This window comes from Pongo pygmaeus, chromosome 15, assembly GCF_028885625.2.
Source record: "Pongo pygmaeus isolate AG05252 chromosome 15, NHGRI_mPonPyg2-v2.0_pri, whole genome shotgun sequence".
Classification (NCBI taxonomy): domain Eukaryota; kingdom Metazoa; phylum Chordata; class Mammalia; order Primates; family Hominidae; genus Pongo; species Pongo pygmaeus.
The window spans coordinates 69339010-69365843 of record NC_072388.2 but is presented as its reverse complement, the minus strand read 5'-3'; the positions used below and the strand labels follow the sequence as shown (position 1 = coordinate 69365843).

The window sequence follows — 26834 nt, the reverse complement described above, 5'->3', positions numbered from 1 at the left end:
GAAATCTTTTAAAAATTCAATATAATATCACTTCATCTTTTTTGGCATTTGCAGTCATAAATTTCTTAGTGTTAGTATTTTCCCAAAACATTGGCATTAGGACAAGCTTCAAGGACTAATTAAAGGGAATAATTATATCTAGCTAATATATTTCACCCAAAAATGGTTTGATTTCTGTATCACATATTTACTACAAATGAATGTATTTATTCACTCAGTGGCTTCCTAAATTTTCATAAGCATTTCCATGTATTAATTATATAAGTCAGTGAACTTACTGGGAGAGTAAAGCCTCAAGTTTAGGAATGAACTTGGGTGAAAACAGTCATTTGAAATTTGGTTGGTTCAGTTAACAAGGAAAGGTTTCAAGTTCATGTCAATTACTTACCAGAACTGGTTTCCTAGTATGTGATACTCTTCTTCTCAGGGTCTAATTCAGCTTTTCTTCATGGTATCATCACAAAGATATATAGGGAGGAGACTGTGTCTCAAAATACCACTAGAAACAAAATACCACTAGAAACAAAATACCACTAGAAACTAATCACCACTAGAAACTTCCACATAATTTTGGTAGTTCTATAAGGATCTTTCTATCTATAGAAGAAATAAGAAAATCCTCTAATTCTAAGTATGCATTTCTTTCGTAGACAGCATTGCCCACTCTTTGTCTTTGTATAGCTGTGTACTCAGGAACCTGATGTTTAATCAGATCCAAGAACATGTGTACCATTGCCCCTTTGTGTTCTGTCAGGGACAAGAATTGTGGATATTTCCAGTGTTTGGGCCCATATTATAAGGCAGTTGAACCTGTTCCTGACTGATCTGCTTACTGCAAGGGAAGTAATGAAATCTTGGGGAAATTATGACAACAGAGTGAAGAGGCAAAAGAAGCTTGACATGTATTAGGTTGGTGCAAAAGTACAATTACTTTCTTTTGTTCTTCTTTTTTTTTTTGGAGACGCGTCTCGCTCTGTCACCAGGGTGGAGTGCAGTGGCACGATCTTGTCTCACTGCAACCTCTGCCTCCCAGGTTCAAGCAATTCTCCTGCCTCAGCCTCCCATGTAGCTGGGATTACAGGCATTTGCCACCATGCCCGGGTAATTTTTGTATTTTTAGTACAGACAGGGTTTCACCATGTTGACCAGGCTGGTCTTAAACTCCTGACCTCAAGTGATCCACCCACCTTGGCCTCCCAAAGTTTTGGCATTACAGGCGTGAGCCACCCCGCCCAGCCATAAGTACCACTACTTTCAATGGCAGAACCGCAATTACTTTTGCCCCAACCTAATAGCATGGAATCTCTCCTGTTGTCTGCTTTCTCAACTGTAAGGAGGGACTTGGGCTAGATGATTTCAGAGGTCTCTTCCATCTCTAAGAGTTCATCATTCTTTGGCTCATTCCACATGTTATGATTCCTACCATTTGGGACTGTTTTGTTTTTGTTATTTCCTGCCATTTTAGACTAATAGTATGAGCTGAAGAATTTCAAAGGCAGTAGCTACAATCTCAAATGTCTTCAAGGGTGGAACAGTTTACCTTTTATATTCAGTGGAATGTTGTTTTTTTCTATAGGAGTCCAGCTTGATTATAGTGTCTAAGGCTCTCACTTTTTCTTTATCAAATTGAAAGTCTCTTAATGAGTCTCAAAACTCAGTTACTCTAAAAAGTGTGACAAGACTCTTTAATATGTTTTTTTGCACTGCAACAGGTAAGAGATTGGCCATAAAGACAACCTTACTGTACATTGAGTACTATGATTAGGAATCTTGTTTTTAGGTCCGAGTCCTCAATGGGTTTCAGCAAGTTACTCCTGATATGCCATCTTTAAAGAGGGAAGAGAATATTTATTTTCTTACTTTCTTTAAAGGCCTTAGAAAAGATGATGGGTTGATGGCAGTGTTTTAATAATGAATACTAAAGGAGGTATTGTCTTTCTGGTAGTGTACTAGTTACTATATATACATATATTATATATACTGTATATATACTATACATACATATATACTGTATATATATACTATACATACATATATATACTGTATATATACTATACATACATACTCATTTAATCTTCACAGCAACCCTGAGTAATAAATATTTAATCCACATTATTAGATTGGGAAATTGCCTTAGAGAGGTTAAGGACTTGCCCAGTTTCTAATGCCAGTAAATTTCAAAGGATTTTAACCGAGGTGTGTTAATTCTGCTATACCATATACTACTTTCCACTGCAGTAGCCATGTTTAAGAAGTTGACTGCCAACTTTTCCCTGACCTTTATTTTATTATATCATGCTTTATTCCCAGAAGCATTTGAGGCATCTTAAATGACTAACACAACCTACAGTGGAAAGTTTTTATTGCTTGCTCTTGATAGAGCTGAGGGCATATCAAGGTAAGTACCTAAAATCAAGATGCCCCATTAAGTTCTATCATTTAAGCCCTTGTAGACCTGTCATAGGCTTTGGGTTTCATGCTAACTGAAACTATTGCTAGCAGTTTTCTGATCTATTCCTTTCTTCACGTATCAAATAGATGTGAGACTAAATGCTGTATCCTTGCCCTATTTTCTCTTGCTTACACAAAGTCTCGCCTTCATGGAGTTTACAATCCAATAGAGATATGATGTTCACATATGAAAAATTAAATCTCACTGCAAAGGTGCAGATAGTTAAGGAAAATGATGAGCAGGTAGTTAGTGGGAGGGCAAAGGAAGTGCAGAAAGGAGCATGGTAATCTGACCCTGTGTTGGGAAAGTTCAAGAATGCAGACACTGCTGAGAACCATTAAAATGGTCAGTTAAAAGAAGGTGGAACTTGTGGGTCTTCTGGAATGGACAGGCCTTAGGCTAGGGCCAGAGTCAGGGATGAGTATGGCCTAAGCAATAATGGAGAGAAGAAAATAAGCAGAGCATATTCTGAGGTTAGTGAGTAAACCAGCCTGGACAAAAGGAAAGTTTTCTTTAGGAGATTCAAGAGAGAAGAGGTAGCTGAGTAGTAACCTGAGTAGGTGGAGATCAGATTATGGAGAGTCTTTAGTGTTAGTATGGAAACTTAATCTTTCTCTAAAGTTCTATCTGGATTCTTTCTACTTCCTAGTCATTGATTAGGACTCAGTTCAAGAGTTAGCTCCTCCAGGAAGCAGGCTTTACCTAGGATAGATGTTCTCTTATTGTCTATATTATACATCATTTACAGATTGCCTGTAATGTATTCCCATGTATTGCCAAGCTAAGCACTCTATCTTGTCCCCTTGTAAAAAGGAAGAGATGAAATGGTTATTATCCCCATTTCAGAAATGAGGAAACCTTGACTTCTACATTATACAACTCTTTAAGTGAAGATTTGGGTCCAGATCCGTGTGACTTAAAATTCCAAGCCCTGAATCACTATAAATAACTTTTTTTTTCTATATGCTTTCTCACTTATGTTTCCTCCTTCTACTTCACTTTGAGCTCTTCTGATTCAAAGAACGTATATTTTATTTCTTATTTTCTTTCATTTAACTATTATTTTAGGTTCAGGGGTACATATATAGGTTTGTTATATAGGTAAACAATGTCATGTGGGTTTGCTCTACAGATTTTTTTCATCACCCAGGTATTAAGCCTAGTATCCATTAGTTATTTTTCCTGATTCTTTCCTCTCAACCTCCACCCTAAGTAGGCCCCAGTGTCTGTTCTCCTCTATGTGTCTATGTGTTATTATTTAGCTCCTACTTATAAGTGAAAACATGTGGTATTTGGTTTTCTCTTGCTTTGTTAGTTTGCTAAGGATAATGGCCTCCAGCTGCATCCATGTTCCTGTGAAGGACATGATCTTGTTCTTTTTAATGGCTGCAAAGTATTCTATGGTGTATACGTACCACATTTTCTTTGTCCAGTCTACCATTGATGGGCATTTAGGTTGATTCCATGTCTTTGCTATTGTGGATAGTGCTGCAGTGAACACACACATGCATGTGTCTTTAATGTTTTTTTAATGCTTTGTCTAGTGCATGACACACAGTGGTCAGTAAATGTTCATTAAATGACTGAGCAAACCGATAGATATCATAATAATATAATGGAATGTTTTTATATTTATTTATTCATGACATAGGGTCTCACTTTGTCACCCAGGCTGGAGTGCAGTGGCACGATCTTGGCTCACTGCAGCCTTGACCTCCTGAGTACAAGTGATCCTCTTGTCTCAGCCTCTCAAGTAGCTGGGACTACAGGTGTGCATCACCACACCTGATTAATGTTTTTATTAGCCATATTTTTCATAGAGACGGGGTTTCACCATGTTGCCCAGGCTGGTCTCCAACTCCTGAGCTCAAGTTATTCACCCACCTCAGCCTCCTAAAGTGCTGGGATTACAGGTGTGAGCCACCACACCCAACGTACTTATTTATTTTTGAGACAGGGTCTTGCTCTGTCACCCAGTCTGGAGTGCAGTGGCACTATGACAGTTCACTGCAGCCTCGACCTCATGGGCTCAGGTGATCCTCCTGCCTCAGCTTCCTGAGTAGCTGGGACTACAGACACACACCACCACACTTGACTAATTTTTTTTTTTAATTATTTGTAGAGACGAGATCTCACTACGTTGCCCAGTCATGCCTTGGACTCCTGGGCTCAAGTGATCCTCCACCTCAGCCTCCCACAGTGCTGGGATTCCAGGCATGAGCCACTGTGCCTGCCATAATGGGATGTTTTAAATAAAAAGAAGCAGTAACATGATCTGTTTCAGCTTTCAAAAAGTGGTAAACATGGTTCTTCACTAAATACAATTTGAGAAAGAGAGAATGAGGATGGACACATTGTATTATGATGGATAGGAAACTGGCTAAGATATCAGAAACAAGGAGAAGGAGTAGATGGAACACCTCTTGGAGAGAGTCAGGTAAATGGAACAATTCTCTAAAGATTGCTTCAAGGATCAGTATTAGATCTTTTCAAAACAATATTAAAGAAAAACTGTACAGTAAAATATCTAGGAATTACTTTGGGGAAATAGAAAGGCAAGCTGATAGATGTTCAACTGCAGAAACATTTTGTGAAGCCATGTGACTAGCCGGAAAAGTGGTCAATGATTACATGTGATAAGTACACAATTATTTATTGAGGGAAAAATAGCCAAACTATACTTAGGTGATAGGGTGAGAACTGCTGGTTTCAGAAGACTGAAAAGTAAAGTAAAACTATTTTTTAAAATTTATTTAGCATTTATTATGTGCCTACACTATGATTAGGAATCATGGACACTAGAATAAAGAATAAGAAATGATCCCCGTTTTTAAGAATTTTGCAGTTCAAGCCAGGCACTGTGGCTCTTGCCTGTAATCCGAGCACTTTGGGAGATCAAGGAGGAGGACTGCTTGAGGCCAGAAGTTCAAGACCAGCCTGGGCAACATAGCGAGACTCCCATCTCTGCCAACAAAACAAAACAAAACATTAGCTGTGTTTGGTGGTGCATGTTTGTAGTCCTAGCTACTTGGGAGGCTGAAGTGGAAGAATTGCTTGAGCCCAGGAGTTCGAGGTTGTTGTAGTCCTAGCTACTTGGGAGGCTGAGGCAGGAGAATTGCTTGAACCTAGGAGGTGAAGGTTGCAGTCAGCTGAGATCATGCCACTGCATTCCAGCCTGGGCGACACAGTGAGACTCAGTCTCAAAAAAGAAAAAGTGCCAGAATGCTTGAGTTCAAATCCTTACTCTATCACTCACTAACTGTGTGACCTTGTGCAAGTCACCTCACTTCTATCTGCCCCAGTTTCCTCAGCTATAATATGAGAGTATTATTAGAATCTACTTATAGAGTTGTGAGGATTAAATGATTTTTTTTTTTTTTTTGAGACGGAGTTTTGTTCCTGTTGCCCAGGCTAGAGTGCAGTGGCGCAGTCTCAGCTCACTGCAACCTCTGCCTCCCGGGTTGAAGCGATTCTCCTGCCTCAGCCTCCCAAGTAGCTGGGATTACAAGTGCCTGCTACCACACCTGGCTAATTTTTCTGTATTTTTAGTAGAGATGGGGTTTCACCATGTTGGCCAGGCTGGTCTCTAACTCCTCATCTCAGGTGATCCACCCATCTCGGCCTCCCAAAGTGTTGGGATTACAGGTATAAGCCACTGCGCCTGGCCGATTTTTGTTTTATAAATAATTTGTAGTGACGATTCTGTACTGTCTTAAGCACTTTACCACAAAACAACTCATTTAATTCATTGAAGTGCTTTAAGGGTACTGCTATGTGGGGAGTAGACTTTATGGGGCAAGAGTTGAGTCATCTAGGAAGGGTAGGGTAAGCTGTGTCAGTAATTTCAGGGATACAGGGCTTCTATTTCTATTTTTCCCTCCTTTTATGCCTTAGTTTATAAAAAATGCTGTTACTGCAATAGTCCTTCCCCCTCCTCCAAAAAAACAAAAAAAAAACAAAAAAAAACAACCTGTTAGAAGTTCCCAGAAACATTTTTAACCTTGTGAGATTTCCCTAGAACTGGAAATGTTAGAAATTCCTGACCTAGGTGTAATTTTCAATTCCAATAATAGTCAATTGACACCAGTTGGGCTTTGTGTATGTACTAGGTACTATATTGGCACAGGAGGTACAAAAATGAATACAAGCTAATACTTTGTCTTCTAGGAACGAATATTGCAATAGGGTAATGAGACAATTAAACAAGTAATTTCATGTTTTCAGGCAAAGGGAAGAAGACATCCAAAGTCATGTAGATAAGCAGTAGCTGTGGGTGGGGATGATAGGGTGAAAAGTGATAGCAAATATTAAATTTTGTTTACTGTATAATGCAAAGTAGAGAATGTCCAAAGATGGCTAGAAAGGTAGATTATGGGGATTTTGAGTTTAAACTTCATCTTCTACATTTTTTTTTTTACTTTGATTTTATCTTGGGGATATACTTAGAATTTCTTTAAAAATCATTTTATCATATTTGCATAGGAAATAGTAGAAAAAGTCTACTGTAAGGAGGATACTATAACAAATTTTTTTTGCTTAATTAACACAAAATTGGTGCTTTGAGAAACTTTAGCCTTTTATTATTGACTAATACTAAGTTGGTGCAGAAGTAATTGTGGTTTTTGCCTTTTTTTTTTTTTTTTGAGACGGTGTCTCACTCTATTGCCCAGGCTGGAGTGCAGTGGCGCAATCTCGGCTCACTGCAAGCTCCGCCTCCCGGGTTCACACCATTCTCCTGCCTCAGCCTCCCAAGTAGCTGGGACTACAGGCGCCTGCCACTATGCCCAGCTAATTTTTTGTATTTGCAGTAGAGACATGGTTTCACTGTGTTAGCCAGGATGGTCGTGATCTCCTGACCTCATGATCTGCCTGCCTTGGCCTCCCAAAGTGCTAGGAGTACAGGTGTGAGCCACCGCACCCAGCCAGTTTTTGCCATTTTTTATAGCAAAAACTGCAATTACTTTTGCACCAACGTAATAAGTAGGTGTCATTAATAAATGTTTAAAATGCTTGCATTTTTGTACGCAATCACCAGGTTCATCTCAACTTTTTTGAGGCATGATTCACATTCAGTGAAGTGCAGGTGTAATCACCCAATGGGTTCTTCTTGCTCGCTGCCTAGACTGAGCCAATTTATCAAGGCAGGGGAATTGCAATAGAGAAAGAGTTTCATTCACACAGAGCTAGCTGTACAGGAGGCTGGAGTTTTATTATCAGTCTCCTGAAAACTCAGGGATCAGGGTTTTTAAGGATAATTTGGCAGGTGGGGGGTCGGAAAGTGGGGATCACTGATTGGTCAGGTCAGAGATGAAATCATGGGGAGTTGAAGCTGTCCTCTTGTGCTGTGTCATTTCCTGGGTGGGGACTACAAAGACTAGATGAGTTCGTTTATAGATCTAAGTGGTGCTGCCTGATCCATTGAGTGCAGGGTCTGCAAAATATCACAAGCGCTGATCTTAGGTTTTACAATCGTGATGTGATCCCCTGGAGCAATTCGGGGAAGTTCAGAATCTTGCAGCCTCCAGCTGCATGACTCCTAAATCATAATTTCTAATCTTGTGGCTAATTTGTTAGTCCTGCAATGGCAGTATAGTCCCCAAGCAAGAAGGGGGTTTATTTCAGCAAAGGGCTGTTATCTTTGTTTCAAAGTTAAACTGTAAGCTAAGTTCCTCCCAGAGTTAGTTTGGCCTACACCCAGGAATGAACAAGGACAATTTGGAGATTAGAAGCCAGATGGAGTCAGTTAGGTCAGATCTCTTTCACCATCATAATTTTCGCAGTTACAATTTTTGGAAAGGCAGTTTCATAAGCATTTTAAATATAAAGTTTATTTTGTAGTTGTTGGGTGTGTTATTCTGCAAAGGTAACCTGACGTTCCTGGTGTGTGTGTGTGGTGGTAGGCCCCCTCCTGCCCTGCTTATGCCTAACTAGCTACCTACTGTAACAATATGGTTTTAACATATAAGCCTAATACATATCTGTTGGACTTCCAGGGGTTCCTTTTGGAAAAGACTTAATGTTAGAATTTGAAATTTCGTTTTGGAAAGCATGTCAAATAATGCAGGTTGAAAATACTTAATCAAAACAGAATCACAAGACACAATAAATAATAGTCATTAATTAAGTCAAGGTGATAATTGAAAGCAAAGACCTTTACTCTTTAATAGAAAGGAGACTTGGTTTCCCAGACAATCAAAAGACCTAATAAAGACAGCACAAGACCAACACATCTTTCTCTCTTTTTATTTTTGTAGATTACTCAAAAGGTGAACAAGTCTTTTATTATCTCTTAGTATATGAAAATATTGTTTAAAAGAGAAAACCATATTCTACCTTTGCATCAGTATGTTGTTAATGCTAAAGCTAACTTTAATAAACAAATCCATCTAATCTCAATCAGCTTTGAACACACAAGATTCCCATAACCCTTTTATAATCTATTAAAGAGCAGATCAGTGGCCCCCAAAACCCATTATTTTGAGTCTGGCCTCGCATCAGTGTGCTTTTGATATTAATGCTCAGTTTTGATTTTGATGCTTAATTTTTTAAAAAGTGAAATAATCCCCTTCTAATTTTAGCCAACTTGATCGCTCACAAAATTCATAAGATTCACGTTCCACAAAACTTCTATTCGGTTGGTGCAAAAGTAATTGCGGTTTTTGCCATTACTTTTGCACCAACCTAATACAACCTGTTCAAACCTTCAGTTTTGTCCTATACTTCCTTTTTGATATTGGCATTCTACCTTAGGACAGAAATTTATTATACATTTATTTCCCTATTATCATTCATTCATTAATTTTTTTCCATAGACATTCTACAACCTGTTTAAACCTTTAGTTTTGTCCTATACTGACTTTCTGATATTGGCATTCTACCTTAAGACAGAAATTTACATTTCCTTCTATCTTATCATTGATTGATTTGATTGATTGATTAACTGACAGGGTCTCACCCTGTCACACAACTTGAAGTGCAGTGGCGTGATCACAGCTTACTGCAGCCTCATCCTCCTGGGCTTTGATGATCCTCTCACTTTAGCCTCCTGAATAGCTGGGACTACAGGCACACACCACCACACCCATATAATTTTTTGTATTTTTTGTAGAGATGGGGTTTTGCCGTGTTGCCCAGGTTGATCTTGAACTGCTGTACTCAAGCAATCCATCCACTTCAGCCTCCCAAAGTGCTGGAATTACAGGCGTGAACCGCTATATACCTGGCCCTCCTTATTTAATTTACATTTCTTTCCTCCTTATTTTGTCCACACAAAGTTACCATGTAAAGAAAAGTTATCTCTACTGTCAACTTTCTTCACATCTTACTTTCTTTATATGCACTGTATTTAGAATTGTTTCTCTTGTATTCAGTAGTTTTAATTGTATATATTAACTATAACTTTAACTCTTAGTAACCCTAATTTCCGGTGAAGAACCTAGGAAGTAAGGTAATTTTGAACAGTTTTATACCAGTATTTGCAGATAGAACCATTTCATAATTTCTAGAAAGATAACCTTCTCAATCTGTTTATTAACAGATCTAAATATATTTAGCTTTTCTATACCATGTAAATGACTCAGACATTTTATAATTATCTGTTACTTAATTTAGCATAACATGATTTTAAGTTTCTGAAAAAGATTCTTAAAATTATGAAAAATTTGCTTATACACTTGTATACCATTTACATTCATTTAATTTATTCATTCTTAAAAGTTAGACTTGTATAGATTATTAAACAAAGCTGGCCATCATCCCAAGTTATTTATCTTTTTGTGTTTGTCTTTAAGACAGGGTCTTGCCCTGTCACCTAGGCTGGAGTAGAGTGGTGCTATTATGGCTCACTCCAGGCCTACAGCAGTGCACCACCATGCCCTGCTAATTTTTTTAAATTTTTCATTTTTGTAGAGACAGGATCTTGCCATGTTGCTCAGGCTGGTCTTGAGCTCCTGGCCTTATGGATGTTAGCTACCGTGCCTGGCCTCAAGTTATTTCTTTGTTAATAGTTTCCGCAGCTTGTGAAACCCTGACGTTACATACATGCATATTTTGCTGATCAGAAGAAACAGCTATTTTCATTAAACCAACAAAGTAGTCTTATTTTTGTAATGTGAACTAAAAGGCATTTGAGTTACTTTCTATATTTCTGATAAAATACTTGATTTAAGTGCTTACCTTTAAAGCCATTTTGTTACTGGAAAGTGGTCCTGATCCAGACCCGAAGAGAGGGTTCTTGGATCTCACGCAAGAAAGAATTTGAGGCGAGTCCATAAAGTGAAAGCAAGTTTATTAAGAAAGTAAACAAATAAAAGAATGGCTAATCCATAGGCAGAGCAGCCCCGAGGGCTACTGGTTGCCCATTTTTATGGCTATTTCTTGATTATATTGCTAAACAAGGGGTGGATTATTTATGCCTCCCCTTTTTAGACCATATAGGGTAATTTCCTGACATTGCCATGGCATTTGTAAACTGTCTTGGCGCTGGTGGGAGTGTAGCAGTGAGGACAACCAGAGGTCACTCTCACCACCATCTTGGTTTTGGTGGGTTTTGGCCGGCTTCTTTACAGCAACCTGTTTTATCAGCAAGGTTTTCATGACCTGTATCTCGTGCCAACCTTCTTTTTCACGCTGTGACTAAGAATCCCTTAACTTACTGGGAATGCAGCCTAGCAGGGCTTAGCCTTATTTTACCTAGCTCCTATTCAAGATGGAGTTGCTCTGATTTAAATGCCTCTGACAAAGTCATTAGAATGTTTTCATGTATTTTGATAGTGAAATATCACATACACATGACACATAAACATAGAGACATACAGACACAGAGACAGAAACAGATCTTATAGCTTTATAAGATTCTTCATTTGCCAGTTTGCAAATAATCTCTCCCTGTTTAGACTACCAGTTCCTTGATTACTATTCCATTGCCCTAAACAGTTGTTTAGCTAGGTAACCCTAAATTGCAAACATTACTCTTAGGTGAAAATTGATACCCCCAGAGGCACAGAACTTATAACTATATACCATTATTTGCTGGAACAAAAAGAATCAGTCAAGATAAAATTGCCAGGAAAAGTATCTTTAAACATAGGTAAGGTTTGTTATGTAAACTTTAAGCCAGTGCCTTTCCCATTGTAAAAATTTCTGGCAGCTTGGGTATAGGGGGATGTCCTCACAAATGGAGATTTCCTTTATAGAAGTAAATTTATTTTACATAGAGTTTCAAAGTAGCCAGCTAAGTGCCAGAAAGTTGTATTTTGGAGACTAATCTTGTTAGATACTTAGTTCATTTCTTGATTAGATTACTGACTTCAAAGTAGAGCCCTTTCATGAATGGGACCAGGAAAGTATTTGCAGTTTCCAGGGCCTAATACATATACATTTTAAAATTTTCTTTCCTTCTTTCTTTCTTTTTTTTTTTTTTTTTTTAAAGCAGGCTCTCATTATGTTACCCAGGCTGGTCTTGAGCTCCTGGACCCAAGTGATCCTCCCACCTCAGCCTCCCTGGGACTACAGGTGCGCCACCTGAGGACTGCCTCAGGGCCTGATGTTAAATGTCTAAAAACCAGACAGATTTGCAGGGCAGTGCATCTGGATCTTTAAAAATCAAGGAAACCACTTTTAGAGTGAATCTTGGGTCTCCACAAAGAGCAAAATGCCATGATACGAGGCCACACAAACCTCCACAGTGCACCTCACTACAAAGACATTAAGCCACACCTTTCTTAGCTAAATGTTTAAAAAAATAAAATAAAATGAGTAGCTGCCTGTAGTAACAACCATTTACCATAAACAACTGCTGTTAGTCACCTCCAATACTGTAGCTCTTGTCAGTGACTTACCAGCCATAACATACACAAAGGTCTCTCTCACAGTACAAAGTAATCTCTGGTATTCTCAGAAGCCAACAAGTAATGCAGTACGGAAGAGAGCAGAGTTTTAGACCTGAGAGGAACCTGTCCATGACTTTTCAGATTCCACAAGACGACAGAATACCCCAAAAAGGGAGTGAATGGTGTGTTCTTTCTGCGTTCCTTGAGGGGTCTGAGTCGTTAGAAGTCTCCTTTAGATTTCTTCCTGTGGTATCAAAATAGCAAAAGGAAGGAAGAGCAGAGTGGAAAGAAATAGAACAAGTTTAGCCAGGAACAGTGGCCTATGCTTGTAAGCCTAACTGTTTGGGAGGCAGAGGTGGGAGGATCACTTGAGCCAGGAGTTTGAGACCAGCCTGGGCAAAATAGCAAGACCCTGTCTCTACATAAAAAAAGAAAAGAAAAACATTAGCTGGGTGTGGTGGTGTGCTCCTGTAGTCCCAGCTGTCTGGGAGGCTGAGGTGGGAGAATCACTTGAGCCTGGGAGATTGAGGCTGCAGTGAGCTGTGCCACTGCACTCCAGCCTGGGCAACAGAGCAAGAGCCTGGAGATTTTAAATTTTGTAAAAGGCCAGTGAAGTTTTATATTTTTCTCAGCAAAAATTATGCCAGCAAGATTGGAAACAAACAGAGGACTCAAAGTATCAAACATATTTTAAAAGGAGTCTCAATTGACTGAAAAAAAAAAAAAAAAAAGCCAAGAACCAGGATCCAAGAGAGGAAAAAAGCAAAAAGTCCTTTCCTCCCCACAAAAGATAGCCTAAATATTACTTTTAATTAAGATTTTTTCTTTTATTAAAAAAAAAATACATTGCCCAGGCTGGTCTCAAACTCCTGGCCTGAAGTGATCCTCTCTCCTTGGCCTCCCAAAGTGCTAGGATTACAGGTGTGAGCCACCATGCCCAGCCCTAAGTAAGCTGACTTCCGACCAGAGAACTCTAAAAAATAATCTTTTCAAATCTCTTATTATCAGATTTTAACCAAGACAATTATAAAGTAGGTCTCTCATTCAGTTTGTATGGTTCTAAAACCAGCTTTTCTTTTTTTCCCCCTCTTGTGCTTGCAAATGAATTATTTTATACATTTCAGAGGATCCCTGTTTTGGCTGTTGCTGCTTATGACCATCCCAAGTTAGGTGGGTCCACTTTCCTAGATATTTACAAGAGGATGTCCAATAAGTGTTATATATAAGTCATGCTGGTGTTTCTAAAAAGAGCACTCGAATTTTGAAGCTTAATTTTTCATATTTTACGGACTTTTCAAAAGTCATAAACTGCTTCTTTGGCTTTTGAAAATTCTTCAACTTGCCTGCTTTACAGTTTGGTAAGGCTGGGGAACATATGCCACACCCTAGCTATGTTAGAAATAGACCTTATCTACATCTAAGTAAATAATTAAAATAACTTACCAGATTTTTCATCAAAATTAAGAATTGCTAACAGTTGTCATTATAACATCTAATTGAGACTACTGAAAATAGATTTACCTGCAAGGTGTGTAAAGAATGTAAAACGTGTCTTCAGTAAAAGAGTATAAGAAGGCATGGGAATATACATTTTTGCCTAGTTTAGGGGGTTAAACGATTGTTTTAAATTAGATAAGATAAAGCTAAAGGTTTAAACAAGTTGTGGAAGATTTGTAAAGGTTAATCTTAAAATTCTGTGTGGGAATACTAAATTCAAAAGGGTATTGTTTGTTTTTTTTTTATAAAGTGAACTTTGGAATAAAACCACAAGGGTTTCTAAAGGCACTGTTCTACTCTTTAACAAAAATTTATAAAGGGATTGTCAAGATAAAGATAGGGTTTAGTCTTCTTCAGGTTATATTTTGGTGAATAATACTGATGTATGTTCCAAAATTGTATGGGACTTCAAAAATCCAAATGTCTGAGTATATGCTGTCAATCATAATTAGGGTTATCGTATTGGGTTATTGTAATCCACAGAGGTGACCAAATTTCTTAGTCATTTGTGTTTTTGAATGAAATGACCCTAGGATATTTTGGCATTCACAGACAATTGTTGTCTTGTTTTGTTCCTCTTCAAAAGATGGATTATAGTCCTTGAGTACAGGTTTCTGATAACCTTGGAGATTGTGAACAGGAGTTGACTGAGTGAGCTGAACTAATGGAAGACTGAAATAATCCTTTTTGACTTTTTGCTTGGAACATTGCTGATCATTTGTTTTGTATTTCAGAGTCAAGGAAACTTTTCTCTTTTTTGCAGCTTTTGACAATTGTAGGGGTGAACCAACCAGTGATCTCTGACTGCAGCTCAAAAGAAATAAAAGGGGTGGGCCGTCAAACTCCAAATGGTCATGGAAATGGAGCCTCGGATGATGGCTCCCTTTTACTGGGGACCCTTAGATAGGACCCTGAGAGAAAATCTGCTGTTTTCCCCAAAACAACGCCCATCAGCATGAAGCTGACCCTTAGATAGGATTCTGAGAGAAAATCTCCTATTTTCCACAAAACACCACCCTCTGTCAGCATGAAGCAGTTAAGAGCAGTCATCATCCCTATCTTAACAGCAGTTAGATGTTCCTCTTCAGAGGGGGAATTGATGGCAGTGCCATCACACTGGCTGCAGCGGGGAGGCATGGGCGGTGACAGCAGGAGCGGCTGCGGGAGCAGCAACGGCAGTGGTGGGTCTCCTATGCCTTGTGTCCCTGAGGCAGCCAACTGTGTGTCCCCCACCCTCACATGGCCAGGCAGGACCCATCCCCAGGTCCAGAGCCTCTGTTGATCCAGACCCTGGCCCTGCATTGCCACTCTTGCCTGCTGCCGCTGCAGGGAGAGCGTGGGGAGGAGGCAGAGCTGGGCCCGGGGCAGTGCCTTGCTCCATGGAGCCAGTGGGAGCCAGGGACAAGCAGGAACCCCACTGGAGCCTGCTGCCCTGGGGGCTGTGTTATGGGGCTAGGCCAAGATGTGCGCCAGCAGGTGAGCAGTGCGGTTGAGCAGAGAGGGGCCCTGAGGCCACGGTGGGCCTGGGGCAGTGCCATGCTTCTACACAGAGCATGGGGGCTGGGCCAGGGGTGCAGAGCTGGGGCCGCACTTTGGGGCCCCAGGGTGGGAAGTGGGAGCGGCGCCTGCTTTGGGGACCTGGCCAGCGGAGCACCCACCACACCCACCCACCAAGGCCACTGCAGTGGGTTCTTGCACCTTGGGAGCAGCCTCCGCGGGGCCGCATCCCCGGGGTCCGCCCTGCATCGGGGTGACTTCCGAGCCTGACACTCGCCATGGCCGGGCCTGGGGCCCACTATCTGCTCCTGGAGGCCCCCTACAGGCAGGGCTGTGAGCCAAGCGACAGGGAGTCCCAGGGCACCCCTCAGCGCCAGGGCGACAGCGGGGAGCTTGTGGTGATGTCACTCCTGCTCTGAATATTGGCCCCGGCCCAGTGAGGACCTGGAGCCCCCGCCCCAGGCTGTGAGGAGGCACAGCTAGTGCTGGCTGCACACTTCATGGAGCAGATGAGAGCTCCGCCTTCCCAGGTGCAAAGACCTAGGCATTTCTGCACTCTTCACCCTCGGGCCCAGGAAGGTTCCCCCTGCGCCCACAGGCTCAGGGGTGCCTTTTCCTGCTGCCTGGCCTTTCCCTGCTCCCAGTGCCTGCTCTGATCTCAGTGCAGAGTTTGGGCCAACCTGAGTGCTGTCAAAGCGCGGCCCAGTGTGCACACACTCAGGGCAGTGCTGACACGCCAGCCCCCTGCTGCCTCGGCCCCCTCTGGACTTTGGGCACCAACAAGCATGAGGGGAATCCTGGGGGTGCTGAAGGCAGCTCAGCACTGGCCTGCAGGTGCCCCTTGGCACAAGCAGCCTGGTCGCCATGGATGGTGGCAGGAGGCAGTCTCCTGGGTGGATGGGGATTGGTGCCTGGTGAGGCCCCACCTTCAGGCCAAGGTGGGCCTGAAGGCTGGGGGCTGGGCTGCCAGTCCCGCAGACTGGAATGGGTACTTGTGGTGCCTTTTCTGGGCTGTCCATGGCTGCCCATGGACCAGTCGGCACACACTTCTGCTCTGAGGTCTATAAATGCCCCAGGTTCAGCCACAGCAGAGAAGATGGGATGACCAGCTCCAGAGAGGAGCTACCCCCTACCCTCTCTGCTGAGAACTGAGTACTTGTTGAGATGACCTGCCTACAGAGAGGAGCTGCCCTCTCTGCTGAGAGTTGAACACTCATTGGGATGACCTCCCTAGCAGAGAAGAGCTACTCTGTCTGCTAGGAGCTGAACACTCATCAAGACACCCTGGATGCTGAAAGGAGCTGCCCCCTGCAGGTCCCTTCTGAGCTGTTCTGTCACTCAGTAAAGCTCCTCTTTGTCTTGCTGACACTCCACTTGTCTGTGTATCTCATTCTTCCTGGTTGCTGGACAAGAACTCAGGATCCATCGAATGGCGAGGCTACGAGAGCTGTAACACAGTCAGGGCTGAGACATGCCCCTTGCTTGCCCCATTGCGGGTGAAGAGAAACAGAGAAGAGCTGCAGCCCTTCATGGATCCGAGACCTGGGAGCTCCCTGAGGCAGGGCTGTGACTTTCTCCTTGGGACCCTACGGTTCCTGGCATCTCCAAGCTTCCAGATGCCATCGTGTTCCCCAGTGCCAGCTGTAGAAGCTGCTGGCACTACGCCTGGTCCAGCGGTAGCCTTGCAGAGAGCTGGCACCTGGAGCTGCCCACCCTGCTGCAGCGGCCACACAGAGGTCTCCTGCCAGAAAAGCGACACCCCAAAGTTCCCGTAACAAAACAACAGAGTGCCAAAATGTATCAAGCAAATGTTGAAAAATTGATCTGGAGAAGTAGACCATTTTATAATAATAGTTAGACCTCAGTATCCTCATTTTCAGTAATGGATAGGACAACCAACAGAAAATCAATAAGGAAAGAGAGGATTTGAACAACACTAAAAACAAATTAGACCTAACAGGCATATATATATAGAACACATCATCAGATAACAGCAGAGTACACATTTTTAACATATGGTGTTTGGAAAACTGTATATTCACATGCAGAAGTATGTGAAAGTTGGATTTTTGCCTTAACATTATGTACAAAAATTAACTAGAAATTTATTAAATACCTAAATGTAAGAGCTAAAACCATAAAACTCTTAGAAGAATGGAAAAAGCTTCAATACCTTCGATTTGGCTGTGATTTCTTGGATGTGATACCAAAAGCACAGGCAACAAAACAAAAGATAAACCGGGCTTCATTAAAAGTAAAAAATTTTGTGTTTCAAAGGACACTATGGGGAGAGTTAAAGATAGCCCACAGAATGGGAGATAGTATTTGCCAATTATATATTTGCTAAGAAGTTAATATCCAGCATATATAAAGAACTTTTACAGCTTAGTGACAGAAAACAACCCAATTCAAAAATGAGCAAAGGACCTGAGTAGACATTTCTCCAAAGAAGGTAATACAAATGGCCAATGGCCAATAAGCACATGAAGAAAATATTTAACATCACTAGCTATTAGGGAAATGCAAATCAAAACCACAATTGGTTACCACTTCACACCCATTAGGATAACTATTTTATATACATATATATATATACACACACACACACACACATACATACATACACACATATCATTGGGGTAGCTGTGCATTGCTTGTGAGGATGTAAAATGGTGCAGCCACTGTGGAAAACAGTTTGTCACCTCCTCAAATTATTAAATATATAATTACCATGTGATTCTGCAATTCCACTCCTAGGTATATACCCAAAAGAATTGCAGGAAGGGGCCAGGCGCGGTGGCTCATGCCTGTAATCCTAGCACTTTGGGAGGCCGAGGCAGGTGGATCATGAGGTCAGGAGATGGAGACCATCCTGGCTAACACGGTGAAACCCCATCTCTACTAAAAATACCAAAAATTAGTCGGGCGTGGTGGCAGGCGCTTGTAATCCCAGCTACTCGGGAGGCTGAGGCAGGAGAATGAGTGAACCTGGCAGGCGGAGCGTGCAGTGAGCGGAGATCGCGCCACTGCACTTCAGCCTGGGCGACAGAGCAAGACTCCATCTCAAAAAATAAAAAAAAAGAATTTCAGGAAGGAACTCAGAACAGATATTTGTACACCAATGTTCATAGCAGCCAAAATGTGGAAGCAACACAGATATCCTCTGACAGATGAATAGGTAAATAAAATGTGGTATGTACATACAAAAGATTATAATTCAGCCTTAAAAAAAGAATGAAATTCTGAAATGTGCTGCAATGTGAATGAACCTTGAAGACATTATGCTAAGCAATATAAACAAGACACAGGATAACAAATATTGTGTGATTCTAATTATATGGGATACCTAGAATACACAAATTAATATAGACAGAAAGTACAACAGATGTTGTCAGGTGTTGAGGGAGGGGAGAATAAGGAGCTATTTTTTAGTGGGTATAGAGTTTTTATTTGAAGAAAAAGTTCCAGATATAGGTGGTGGTGATGATTGTTCGACATTGTGAAGGTACACTGAATGCCACTGAATTATGCATTTAAAAATGGGTAAAATGTTAAATTTTATAAGTTTATTTTACCATGATATAGATAAAGACAGACAGGGGGGTTGTGTATCCAATGTAGTTTGATTGATGTCTGGGAGAAAATTAGTCGGATTGATCTTGGGAAAGAAAAGGGAAAATAGGGTGTTTGTTACTCTAGTCTTCATAACTCAACAAGTGGCTATAGTCCTTGGTGTTAATGAACTATTTTGTTTCATTTTAATTATGTCCAGAATTGTTATTTCTAGACTAACAGGTTAACACTGGTCATTTACTTTATAACTTTTAGATTTTGTAGATAAGAATCTGAACGAAATGAAGGGCTTTTCCTTTTCTGGTCTGAAGGTAAATAATAGGAACCTTGACAACAGTTACAGAACTCTATAGTGGTAAATTCTTCCTCTAGAACATATTACCCTTGGGGCCTGTTCTACAGCCATTATCCCAGCATTGCTTGTTCAGAGCCAGCCTGGAGACCAGTTAGCGCCTAAGATAGCCAGCAATGCTTAGAAGACTTTTTTTCTTAAAGCAGTTTATGTTTTCTGCAAAGATGTATTGTAGCAAAATGGTTAAAAATTCATGCTTTGGAATCACACAGCCTGACTTAAGTCTTGGCTTTGCAAAGAGCTGTGTGACGTTTTTGTAAAGTTGCTTAATCTGTCCATGCCTCACCTTTTAAACTCTTTGAAAAATGAGTACTTGTGTTTGTCAAGAAGATTAAATGAGATAATATATATAAAATACATAGCATATTATTTGGTACATAATAAGGTCTTGGTAAACATTAGCTGTTGCTTCTGCCATTGCTCTTTTAAACAGGCTTAGGGTCCAGACCTATAGTCAGGAGTTCAAAAGAAGGTATGTATTTCTTGTTTAACTTTCCAAGGTTCTTCTATTAGGCACACTTTCTTTCTCTCTTAATCCTATAGTGGTGTCATTCTTACGCTACCTTTACTGTTTTGCATTTAGACTGCAAAATAGACACCCAGCAACCCATTTTAATCTTGCCATATTTTAAAATTTGTTGGCACATTATAACCAGAGCTCACTAAGCTCTTCACTCATTCACTAAAAAAAAAAAAAAAAAAAAAAAAAAAAAAAGTTGAATCCCAGTCTTTTTTCTTCCTCCCTCTCCCCTCAACTCCTTTTGGACCTTAAATGCTAAGAGCTGAATTAATTATACCCTTTAGCTCCAAAGTACACTGTTATCATCAGTATGTTCCTCTCAGTTTCTTTTTTTACCCTTCATACCTAAACTCTATCCTGTATCTTTCTCCCCATAAGTACCCACTCTAATGTGTCTTTATATTTCTTTAAATATGCATGCATTTTTGTAAATAGTTAATATTTGTGTGTATGTTTTTATTTATAGAAGGTGTTGTGTTATGAATATGAACATTACATTTTAAAACTCTATGTTTCTTTTTTTTACATTTTTATATTTTTACAAGCCTGGTTACCTTGTAAATAGCTGTAATAGGTTTCTGTCTCATGGGTGGTCAGACTTTTCCTGTGAGTTAATGAAAAACTAAGAATATATTATTAAGGATCTTTTTTTTTTCCTTTGGTTTCAAATCTTTTTTTTTTTTTTTAATTTTACTTTAAGTTCTGGGATACATGTGCTGAACGTGCAGGTTTGTTACATAGGTATACGTGTGCCATGGTGGTTTCCTGCACTATCAACCCGTTATCTAGGTTTTAAGCTCCGCATGCATTAGGGATTTGTCCTGATGCTCTCCCTCCCCTTACCTCCCACCCCCTGACAGGCCCTGGTGTATGATGTTCCCCTCCCTGTGTCCATGTGTTCTCATTGTTCGGCTCCCACTTATGAGTGAGAACATGCAGTGTTTGGTTTTCTGTTTCTGTGTTAGTTTGCTAAGGATGATGGTTTCCAGCTTCATCCATATCCCTGCAAAGGACATGAACTCGTTCTTTTTTATGGCTGCATAGTATTCCATTATATATATATGTGCCAATTTTCTTTATCCAGTTTATCATTGATGGGCATTTGGGTTGGTTTCAAGTCTTTGCTAGTGTAAACAGTGCTGCAGTAAACATATGTGTGCCTGTGTGTTTATAGTAGAATGATTTATAATCCTTTGGGTATATACCCAGTAATGGGATTGCTGGGTCAAATGGTATTTCTGCTTCTAGATCCTTGAGGAATCTCCACACTGTCTTCCATAATGGTTGAACTAATTTACACTCCCACCAACAGTGTAAAAGCGTTCCCATTTCTCCACATCCTTGCCAGCATCTGTTGTTTCCAGACTTTTTAATGATCGCCATTCCAATTGGCATGAGATGGCATCTCTTTTGATTTGCATTTCTCTAATGACCAGTGATGATGAGCTTTTCTGTATATGTTGTTGGCCGCATAAATGTCTTCTTTTGAGAAGTGTCTGTTCATATCCTTTGCCCACTTTTTGATGGGGTTGTTTGTTTTTTCCTTGTAAATTTGTTTAAGTTCCTTGTAGATTCTGGATATTAGCCCTTTGTCAGATGGATAGATTGCAAAAATTTTCTCCCATTTTGTAGGTTACCTGTTCATTCTGATGATAGTTTCTTTTGCTGAGCAAAAGCTCTTTAATTTAATTGATCCCATTTGTCAATTTTGGCTTTTGTGGCAATTGCTTTTGGGATATGTGGTCAGCCTACTTATGCAAGATTTTTCTGGGCCATAGCCAATAATTAGCAAGATACATATTGAATAGCCTTTCCCTTTCTGGTGGTTTCCAACTGGCATCTGTTTCAATTGGTTGGTCCATATGCTGGATGATTGCCGCAGAGTTTAGATATCACACTTGCTAGAAACTACTCTTAAGGGGGATTTCTAGGTCACATGCCATAGACATACTTAATAAGTTTGAGTTCCTGTTTATAGATGGGTGGAATTTTAAAATCTGTCTTCCCATTTTTTAGGAGATTTTGCATTTCTACTGTATATTTATTCATCCTTTCTCTGTCAAACTATCTAGTTTGGAGCTTTAGCAGCCATTAATTTATTGACAACTACTCCTAGCGCCTTATCCCAATAGAGCAACTACTATGTAGTTTATGAAGATTTTTTTTCATATTTTATGTTACTGGCCCCTAACACTTACCCATTGAGGTAGAGGGCAGAATTTATAATTCTTATTTTATAGAAAAGGAAGCTGAGGATCAGAGGTAAACTGACTTGCTTCAGTCCACATATCTGGTAAGTTATAAACTTAGAACCAAGTCTTCTGACTTTGATTTGCTTCTACAATATCTAAAAGGGACAGAGAAAAGGATAAATTTGGGTTTGTGGTTAAAATAGGAACTGTCCAGGTTAGCTTTATGTCTTCCTCAGAGCATAACGTAATGCCTAACACATAGTAAATGATGATTTGCTTCTGCAGTATCTTAAAGGGACAGGAAAAAGGAAAAACTCCAGTTTGTGATCAAAGCAAGGAGTGTGCAGTTTAACCTCAGATGATAACACAACATCTTACACATAAGATTCAATCAGTAATTTTTCCTGAGCAAGTGGACTGGGGATTATGTAGGTATCCGTACAGCCCAGGTTCAGTTGGTCATGCCACTACTCAATGCTGTGGTGACTCTTTTATTGCAGCAATGCTTTGGCTTATAGATACACCCAGTTCTGTAAATATTCTGGCTGAACAAAGGGCTTCAGGTCAGTCCAGGAGTTCGCATGTTAAATAGTTTGGTTCATTTACAACAGAAGTAGCAACGGGCTATAAATATACCTATATAATATGACTTTGATGGGGTGTGTAGTAGACGGCTCTTGTTTGTTTATGGTAAATCTCGGTAAAATTTCTTCTCTTCCTTTTTTTTCTGCAGTTAGCTTTGAATAACCAGTAGCAAAGTCCTTTCTGTTGCTAACTACTATATTGCATTCAGCTGCTTAACATTTGCTTCCTGTTCCCAAGATCACCAGAGGCAACTGTAGTGTTTGATGAGGATGTTGGATTTCATCAAAAGATTTTCTCTACATAGTTTGTTCCAGCTTGGGAAAGGCGGGTTGGCCTTGGCCCCCTTGTTCAAAGCTGTCACAGTTTTGAAGTCATTTCAAAACCTTCGATAATCTTGTTCCATCTACTTTTCCACCTTATCTTAAATTTCTGTACCTTCTCCAATACTTCCTACCTTCTATGATACAAATTGAGGGTGCTCTAAGAAAATCATTTAGTAAGTTAAGCTACTATTTTTAATACCCAGCCCTTCAAGGAAGTTAAAATAGCATCTTCCAGAAGTAGTACCTTCTTATTTATTTTTTTAGAGAATAGGGTCTTGCTATGTTGCCCAGCCAGGTCACAAACTCCAGAAGTAGCACTTTCTATTATGTATATTATTTTAGAGAATAAATTCTTTCTATTCTCTAGCTGCAGAGATTTTATGCACAAGGTATGCTTTTTATTTATTTTATTTTATTTTTGAGATGGGGTCTCACTCTGTCACCCTGGCTGGAGTGCAGGGACACAATCTTGGCTCACTGCAACCTCTGCCTCCCAGGGTCAAGTGATCCTCCTACCTCAGCCTCCCGAGGTTGGTCATGTGCCACCACACCTGTCTAATTTTTTGTATTTTTGGTAGAGACGGGGTTTCACCACGTTGCCCAGGCTGGTCTCGAACTCCTGAGCTCAAGTGATCCACCCACCTTGGCCTCCCAAAGTGCTGGGATTATAGGCGTGAGCCACCATGCCTGGCTAAGCTATGCTTTTTAACTTGAATGTTTCCTGTTGTGTCTTTGTTTGGTCATGTTTTTCTTTAAATTACAAATTGATTTGCTAGTGCTTATGTTAAACTGTGAGCTTCAGGTGTAAGCTTTTCTCCCACCAATGGGAAGAACTTTCAGAAAGCCTGCATATATCTCTTTTTTTTTTTTTTTTTTTTTTTTTTTAGACGGAGTCTTGCTGTGTCGCCCAGGCTGGAGTGCAGTGGCGCAATCTCAGCTCACTGCAAACTCTACCTCCTGGGTTCACGCCATTCTCCTGCCTCAGCCTCCTGAGTAGCTGGGACTACAGGTGCCCGCCACCATGCCCAGGTGATTTTTTGTATTTTTAGTGGAGACAGGGTTTCATTATGTTAGCCAGGTGGTCTCGATCTCCTGACCTTGTGACCCGCCTGCCTTGGCCTCCCAAAGTGCTGAGATTACAGGCATGAGCCAGCGCACCCGGCTCCCCGCATAGGTCTCTTTAAGTATCTTTTCTATTGAGAACAGTGTAGGCTGGTGATTATGGTTATTCCTTCCAATTCCACCACCAGATTTTTGGTTCGTTTCCAAACTATCTCCTTTGTCTTACACTGTGGCCCTGAATTCTACCAGTAGCTGACATTAAGAAAGCCCTAGAGAAGTTCCTTTTTCCTTTTTTTTTTTTTTATGCATAGGTAAAATCCCTTCATAACAACGGGTTCTGTACAGTAAAATTCTTTCCAGCACTTAGTCATTGGTCCATGGAAAAAGCACTTTGGTACTCAGTTTTCTTTCCTTCTCTTTTTTCTTTCTTTTAATATTTTGTTTTACTGTGGTAGGAACACTTAATGTGAGATCTACTCCGAACAGATTTTTCAGTGTAAACTATAGTATTATCTGTAGGCACAATGTTGTACAGCAGATCTCTAGAACTTAATTCATCTTGCATAACTAAAATTATATGCATTTAAAATAAACTCATAAAAACAAATATTAGAATGGTGGTTTCCAAGGACTTAGGGAAGAGGAACTGGGGAGTTGCTAATCAACGAGTAGTCAGTTTTTTCTACAGTGAATAAAACTTGTCAATTACTATGCCCAAGTATAGATTGAGTAGCCCAAATCCAAAAATCTGAAATTTGAAATGCTTCCGACTCCAAAACTTTTTAAGGGCCAACGTGATGTTCAAAGGAAATGCTCATTGAAGCATTGCAGATTTCAGATTTTTGGATTAGGGATATTCAACTGGTAAGTTTAATTCAAATATTCCAAAATCCCCCAAATTCAAAATTCAAAACACATTTGGTCCTAAGCATTTTGGATAAGGGATACTCAACCTATATATGGTTGTACTTGAAGTAGCGAAGGAAGTGAGAGTAAATGTGGTGATTTAGTCCTACCACAAAATAGCAGTTACCTTTCTGGTTCTGAGGTTTCTCTGCCAATACCTACACCACTGCCTCCACCAACCAAAATAGAAAAAAAAAAAAAAAAATGAAACTCTCAAGAGATTTTTCCAAAGCACTATCATACATAAATTCTCCAGAATCTTGGGAGAAGGAAAGTGTGGAAGGGAAGGTATGGTTAGAAATCTCTCACACTAGATTAGGAACAGTTCATTTGATAATTGGTAAAAATGCATAGCTTCTTCTGATGAACACAACTAACCCTGCTGTAGTAATATCAGGAATGTCAGGAATTGGGTCCTTTGAATACCATCAACAGGATCAAAATTAAATGTGAGTAGAAGAACTTACATCTAGGCTGGGCATGGTGGCTCACACCTGTAATGCTAGAACTTTGGGAGGCCAAGGCAATAGTGATTGCTTAAGGCCAGGAGTTCATAAGCAGCCTGGGCAACTGAGCTATGAACTCCTGAGTAGCTGGGATTACAGGCGCCCACCACTATGCCCACTAGCAAGACTGAAAAAAAAAAAAAAAGAAAAGAAAGAACGAACTTAGAGTAATCACCATTATTCTTTAAGTTCTATATAGATCTTTCTTTATATATTCAACAAAACAGGTGGATCACTGTGTTTATATTTTCAGTCGTGCCTCATTTGAGTGAGCAACTCAATACTCTTCATATGGCTGACCTTGTTCATGACCATTCACCAGCTCCATCACAGGCTGACTCGCCAGCGTCTCCTCTCCATCAGCCTTTCCTCCCCAGTAGGCTTTCCCTCCCTTTCTCTTCATCTTCTCTAATCCCTTTCTTTCTTCTTCACCCCCATCTTTTTACTCCTCCATGATTTTCTCAGGGCTGGGCTTCAACATCGTCGGTGGGACAGATCAGCAGTATGTCTCCAACGACAGTGGCATCTACGTCAGCCGCATCAAAGAAAATGGGGCTGCGGCCCTGGATGGGCGGCTCCAGGAGGGTGATAAGATCCTTTCGGTGAGAATGGGCTTCGGCCTCCTTCACTGTCCTTTGCTCCCTAAGCCCTAGGTCCTACCCCTATCCCTTTTCCTTGAAAAGATTTGGATCTGGAAATATACAGGTTGTAGAGTTGAACGGGAACAACTTTGATCAGTCATTCTTTCCAACCCTATCATTGAGCATGGAGGGCAATATTATGCTCACCTGATAGATCAGAATGTGAAGTTACTTGTTCAAAAAGCACGAAGCAGGAAGCAGCGAGGGACTCATATAGGGAAAAGAGATTTAAAATCCACAAATTTTGTCTTTCTTCCATTACTTTATCACCTCCTTTTGTTGATTAAAACACTAATGTGTATCTTCCTTTGGGGGAATGTCAGCCCTTACAATTGGATTTAACTTCAAAAAACAGAAAGAAGGAAGGTTGGAATTAAGTGTCCTTTTCGGACTCAGAGCCCTTTTTCACCCATTATTAACATGAAAATTTGGAATGGAGTTGATTTGGGTATCTGTCCACTGTGTTCCCATTTCATCCTGCTAATGTCTCTACGAAGACATACTACACGGTAATTATTAATTTTACTGTTTTCCAGAATATTTCCTCAAGGGCAGTGACAAGATCCTTTTTTTTTTTTTTTGAGATAGAGTCTTGCTCTGTCACCCAGGCTGGAGTGCAGGGTTGTAATCTTGGCTCACCGCAACCTCTGCCTCCCAGGTTCAAGCGATTCTCCTGCCTCAGCCTCCTGAGTAGTTGGGACTACAGGCCCCTGCCACTACGCCCAGCTAATTTTTTGTATTTTTAGTATAGACAGGGTTTCACCATGTTGGCTGGGCTGGTCTCGAACTCCTGACCTCATGATTCGCCCACCTCAGCCTCCCAAAGTGCTGGGATTACAGGCGTGAGCCACCGGGCCTGGCCTAAGATCTTTTTTAACCTTTTGAATCATAGCACAGT

The 26834-nt window shown here is 40.5% G+C and overlaps 1 protein-coding gene across 1 annotated transcript in view; it reads left to right on the top strand.

Moving 5' to 3' along the window:
- Positions 1-26834, top strand: part of SYNJ2BP (synaptojanin 2 binding protein) — a 51568-nt gene that overhangs the window by 3386 nt on the left and 21348 nt on the right. The window contains exon 2 of the mRNA XM_054447391.2: positions 25761-25897. Within this exon, the coding sequence (XP_054303366.1) occupies positions 25761-25897 (137 nt within the window). The remainder of the gene's footprint in view (positions 1-25760; positions 25898-26834) is intronic.